Raw genomic sequence first — 6,375 nt, 5'->3', positions numbered from 1 at the left:
GAATACCTTTAAATAAACATCACACACACACACACACACACACACACACACACACACACACACACACTCAAGATACAGTTTGTCCTACAGTAAGAAATGAGATGAGTAATCTGAGATACTGTAGTATCAAAAGGAACCCGGTGTGTGCCAGAACAAAAAACTAAATAAATATTTAGTCTTATAATTTTTAGTTTTGTGTCATAAAGTCAAAGTCCACCTTCACATTTTCCCTGAATGTTTTCATGTTCTTATCTTGATAATCTAAGACCCGATTTTACTTCTGGGTCGATAGGTTCATGTCGCCCTGAACCTACGCTACACATGCTCTGTAAGTTTGCAGCCTGATGTGCACCTCCTCAAAAATGGATCTAAAAGACGCAGACTGCAGGTAGAGTCAGAAATCGAGGAGAGAGAGATTACCCTCGGACCCTAACACAAACATGTCCCCTAACCCTAACCCTAGGCTGTCCTCTTGGAGGGTCTATGCCTCTGTCCATGGGGCTTTAGCACTAACCGTTGGCTTTTGGAACAGACAGCAGAGAGTCCCTGTTCTGACTGATGGAGGTCAGAGGTCATGAAGGAAGTAGACCTAAGATGGACTCGAAGATAAGAATACGTCAGAGTTTAAGTCTACATCGGGTCGAAGTCCCTCCTTCATGTGCAGACTTCCTCATTGGCTTCACTTTTCTGCAGCAGAGGTTAAACTCTTCATCCTTTCTTTCTAAGAAAGAGGTGTGATTCAGAGCTTTCAATGTCATCGACAGGTAATCAAAGACACGAGCATCAGTCAAACACTCAGCTCAAAATAATAATAATTAAAACAGAAATGATCTTTAATCTGCTGAAGACTTATTCAGAGTTTGTCTGTGTTGGATCAGGTTCCCCGTCCCTCTCTCTCTCTCTCTCTCTCTCTCTCTCTCTCTCTCTCAGCTCTTTCTCTCTCTCTCTCTTTCTCTCTCTCTCTCTCCCTCTCTCTCTCTCTCTCTCTCTCTGTCTCTCTCTCTCTGTCTCTCTCTCTCTCTCTCCCTCTCTCTCTCTCTCTGTCTCTCTCTCTCTCTCTCTCTCCCTCTCTCTCTTTCTCCCTCTCTCTCTCTCTCTCTCCCTCTCTCTCTCTCTCTCTCCGTCTCTCTCTCTCTCTCTCTCTCTCTCTCCCTCTCTCTCAGCTCTTTCTCTCTCTCTCTCTCTCTCTCTCCCTCTCTCTCAGCTCTCTCTCTCTCTCTCTCTCTCTCTCTCTCTCTCTCTCCATCAGTCTGTAGAGTAAAGTTTTCTCTGGATCTTTAATAATCACACAAAGTTTCTCTAACACTTAAAGGTGTCCCACTCGGTTTGTTCAGGAACCTTTGAGGTAAAATAAGAGTTGACCCTGAAATAGAAACAAGTCAACACAACAAGCAGGAAGCTAACAGCTCCTCGCGCGTTCCCTCACTCGGCCTCAAAGTGATTCAGATAACTTGGACTCCTTCAATCTTTGGCGTTCCTGCGTGACCCTGTGACATATCAAACTGGAGGTCTTCACAGAGGAGTGATTACTGTGATCGTCTAACAATCAGCTGTTCTCCTGCTGACTCTTCACTCTGCTGTCATTCTGTCTCTCTTTCTCAGCGTAGCCGGGTTCTTACTCTCTTTGTCACCGCCCACGCCTCAGCAGCAGCTGTCACCATGACGCCTGGCGGGGGAACGCTGCCCGGGCAGTAGGAGGAGGAGGAGAGAGTGTAATGAAAATCTATCTGACACAGAGCAGAATGAAATCCTCTCTCTTAGTTTGCTTTCTTTCTGCTCGTCCCAGACTCACAGGAAGGAGAGCATTCAACAGATACAAACACGTCAGCGTCTGTTCACGCTGAAGGTACAAGATGATCAAGTAGTGACCATATTGTGACCATATATGGGCAGGAAGGAGGAGCTTATGAGGAGAGAGGGTCAGCCAACGCCAGATCTGCTGTGATGAGGAAGGTGGTAGCTGGTGTGTAAACATCACCTCAGGGTGCTGCACCCTAACAAACACACACTGAGAGCTACCTGCCAAGGTGTGAGACCTGACCAACAGTCAGGAGAAGATGGAAATAAAAGGAGATCTGATTCTGTCAAACATAAACACACATCCTGCAGAAGAGAAGAGGACGTCTTGTTTCTGACTAAACTTAAAACGCTGCAGATTTAAAGTTGATGAGATGATTAAAGGTCATCTTTGTTGATTGTTTTAAATAAAACAGGTAGTTTGTTCACTCTGTTTCATTTGAACCTGGACCTTCAGTTTCCTTTAAAGGCTTTATATGTGATTTTTTGATCCAGCAGATGTCGCCCTTGAGCACCAGCATGAAACCAAAACAACTCGCGGTGCATTGTTGTGTTAGCATGCTAATGCTAGCGATCTTTATTCTGCTCGTATCTTCACACTGCATGTAAATTTACCTGAAATGAACGTGATCTAGAAACACAGTTAAGCAGTGAGTACAGTATGTTATTCTTCTTTTCTCCTCAATTAAACAACTTCTATACACGAGGGGAGGAGTCAGCCGGCCGTCCCGGCGATGTAAACAAAGTGAAGATAGGACTCTGAAAACTCTGAAAACATCACAGACAGTGGGACTCGGGTGTTACACCCATTGTAGACAGTCATGACTCAGAGTTATTTTCAGAGGAGATACTTGATTTATACATTTAAGTGTGAAAAATCACATTTAAAGACTTTAAAGTCTACACGCTGCTGTTACATGGTGAGATGGAAAGTGACCCAGCTGAGCGTTAGCACAGCGCCCCCTGCTCTTTAGAGAGTTTATTGAATGCAGGACACAAAGTGAGGATGTCAGATGTTGTTATCTAAAGTGAGCTGTTCAAAGTCACAGAGCATGAAAACAAAACAACAGAATCGACGGTGTTACCTGGCATGGTGACCCAGTTAGCCTGCGGCATGGGATGAGGAACCTGCAGAGGAACGGGGGGAGACAGAGTCTGAGGGGGGCAGAACTGTGGGGGCTCCCTGGGCAGCTGTGTAGGAGGAGGAGGAGGAGGAGCAGGAGGAGGAGGGACAGACGGGTATCCTGCAGGGTGACAGCTGAGCGACTCCATCTCCACGCTCCTCAGACACTGCTCCCTCAGACGCTCCTCCTGACGCCGCTTCAGCCGGCGCTGCAGGAAGCTGCAGAAACAGCAGAGCATGACCACCACGGCCCAGACCAACCAGAAGCCGGCGAAACAGGCCAGGAAGGTGTAGGTGCCCTGTGACATCACCATGGCAGTGACGGGACGAGCTGAGAAGTCCCCCCCCGCCCCCCGAGGCAGGAAGAGACAGATTCAGACGAGCAGGCTGGGATAGATGAAGTCCTGTTACCAGACTGTGATGAAGACTCCAGGATCAGGACGCCAGAGGAATCTCATCCAGAGATAAAAAACAAGTCCATTAAAAGTCTTAAAGAGCTCTGCAGGGCTGTGATCAGAGAGGGAGGGTATGAAACATGAAGAAGAGGCTCTGCGTCAGACGCTTCACCTGATATCAGATCTGTGCTGGTCGAGAGGAGGACTGAGCCCGTTAGGCTTCACTTCCTGCAGGTTAGAGTTCAGATAAGATTAGACTTCTCATAGTCCACTGCACAGCTCCTACGTTGCACCTTTTGTACATTTTATATTTTACATTTTTAAATTCTATTTTATATATTGTAATATCTTATTCTGTATTATTTAAGTTGTTGCTAGTTCTGCTTTATTTCCTTGTTAATTGTTTAGCACCAATACACCAAGTCAAATTCCTTTATGTGTAAATGTACTTGGTAATAAACCCAGATTCTGATTCTGATTCTGATAAAGTGTCTCCGTCACATGTCTGAAAGTCGAACCCGTCCTGCAGGTACGATGTCCATCGAGCTGGTGAAGACATCGATGAAATGCAGCGTCCCTGTGGCTCCTGTTAGCATGCTAATCACTGAAGATCTGATCTGACCAGAACGACTGAGTGTGAGCGTCACGCAGATTCTGTCCAATCAGAGGAGACAAAGTGAATCTAACAGTTTGTTTTACAGCGGAAAGTGGGACGATCAGTTTGTGTGTCTGAAAATGAAGAACACGTCAGGCTCGAGGCGTTCAGGTGAAAAAGGTGAAAAAGGTTTTAAAAATCAGTCGTCATGACGTTCAGAGATACCGAGTGGTTCAAAAAAATGATTTAGCCCCAAAAAACTGAAATATATTCCTGCCGAAAATCTCTGTCCTGTTCACCTCCAAAGCATGGAGATGTTTTGAGGTCAGTGTCTGAGGAGAGACGCCGCTCACAGCCACGATGAACTCCTTCAGGAAACATCCGTTCAGATCCTCCACCATCTCAGCTCCCTCTACAGAAACCCTCCTCCATCATCACCTCCTGGTCTCTTGAGTCCAACAGAAACAAACAAAGACCCCGAGGATCAAACAAACGACCTTTGATGTTTGATGAGGCGGCGTCCGCTCAGAAGCTCGCGGCGATGTGTGAAGTTCACCACATGAGGTCAAAGCGGTCCCTTCAGGTCCGTGAGAAGTCCCAGTCCGGGGTCCGTGAGCTCCGCGGGGACTCTGGATTCTTCTCTTTTAGATCCCTGCGGGACTCCTCTGGCTCACGGCGCCCTACAAAAAAACACAGAAAGAAAACACAGAGCGTCGTCACGGAGATCATCAGAGGAAAACATTGAGACGACGTTTTGAAGTCAGAGCGGTGAAAACAGTGAAAACTGTTCAGGACCGATCATCAGGAACACTTTGACAAAGACTGCAGGAGGGCGGGGCTCCGCCGGGGAGGTCACTGAGACCTCTGAGTCCACACAGATTTAAAGTTTCATATTAATCTTCACTTTATATTTATTATATTTATTTATTTATTTATACCATTTGAGTGAAACTTCTTAACGATCAGTGAGTTTTATATTTCATCAGGTTTATGTATGTTTCTTGTGTTTTCGTGTCGACTGCTGAAAATCAAATTTCCCTTCCAGGGAATTTGACAGTTGTGATTTTTCTTTTATCTGTAAAGCACTTTGTGACGTTGGTTTTGACAAGTGCTTTATAAATAAACTTTATTATTATATTATTATAATAAAGATCTGAACTGATGTAGACGTTGGGCTGAAACGCCGGCTGAGGTTTGCGTTCTGTCTTCAGTCACAGTTTGAAGTTCTCACCAAAAGAAGAAGATTTAAAGTCAGCCTGTTACAGGAAGTGGAGGCTTGAGGATTTGTAAAGAATGATAAAATGGAGGCTGTAACGTCCTCGAGGTTCTTTACAAACTGTAAAGACTCAGTGTGAGTCGTACTCTCGGGTAGGACGGCGTGCTCTGGCGACCTGTTGCTTCATACATCTTTATATACTGTATGAGGTCGTTCTTGGTCTTCTTCTGTGGTGGAATCTCTGTAGTTATTTAGATTCTAATGTACAGAGGTCATTATGTTTATTCACTGTTCTCTAATGTCAGACCTGACAGAGTTCAGCTGTTATTAGAAACCAAGGACAGCTTAGAGAGGGTGAACTGTCTTTCTCCTTTATATCTGAAGGATGTTTGGTCGACTTATTGTCTGCTCCAGTGTTATTTTTTATTATTTTATTAACCTTTATTTAACCAGATAAAGAACCCATTGAGATCAGGATCTCTTTCACATGGGTGACCTGGCCAAGAGGTCAGCAGCACATGTCGTAAGAACAGTTACAATGAAGTGACAGTACAGATTAACAACATAGTGTTTTCAATAAAAAGAAAGTGTGGGAGCTGTGACAACAATAAAACAACAATTTAAGATTTTAAAAACACAGGCACTGTTCAGGGCAACAACTAGTTTGGAGCTTGTACCAGCGTTAAAGATTCACCCCGCCACCCATCGTACTGCACGTTCTGCCCGCTCGCCTCATAGACTGTAAATATTACGTTCGCCTGCCTGGGATCTGGAGTCTGACGTCACTTTCCTGCGCCGTCCACTTTGCCATTTCGTTTTCGAGTTGGTTTGAATTATGATCACTTTTTAGCACGGCAAGTTTGAAAACGAAAAGCCAAAGACCTTTTAGTTTTCATTTGAATGATGTCATACAATATGCAGACGTAGAGAGTAAAAGTATAATGCAAACTGGATGACTGAATATTCATTTTAAAAATAGGTCAAATAATGCACCTATAATCTGAAAATTAAAACATGTTTCTGTTACTGTATTTTCATTTTAAAATGAGCTTTTTCATTTGAATTATGATACAGATTTAGCGGGGCATTTTTTGAAAATGATAAAGCAAATGTCATTTTCTTCCTCATTTTAATTTAATCAAAGAATGTGCATTTTTGAAGTTGAAAACTAAAATTCTAATTAGATAAATTAATCATCATTTTATTTTTGAGTCAAATAATACACTCATATTCTGAAAATTAAAAATAA

At 43.8% G+C, this 6,375-nt stretch overlaps 1 protein-coding gene across 1 annotated transcript in view; it reads right to left on the bottom strand.

Moving 5' to 3' along the window:
• The window catches only part of LOC132988630 (proline-rich protein 7), an 8,284-nt gene extending 4,792 nt beyond the window's left edge, over positions 1–3,492 (bottom strand). The window contains exon 1 of the mRNA XM_061056164.1: positions 2,883–3,492. Coding sequence (XP_060912147.1) covers positions 2,883–3,234 — 352 coding nt within the window. The 5' untranslated portion in view covers positions 3,235–3,492. The remainder of the gene's footprint in view (positions 1–2,882) is intronic.
• Positions 3,493–6,375: the final 2,883 nt, after the last annotated feature.

This window comes from Labrus mixtus, chromosome 14 (genome assembly GCF_963584025.1).
Source record: "Labrus mixtus chromosome 14, fLabMix1.1, whole genome shotgun sequence".
Taxonomy (NCBI): Eukaryota; Metazoa; Chordata; class Actinopteri; order Labriformes; family Labridae; genus Labrus; species Labrus mixtus.
The sequence above is the reverse complement of the archived record's forward strand: the minus strand, read 5'-3'. Positions and strand labels throughout refer to the sequence as shown.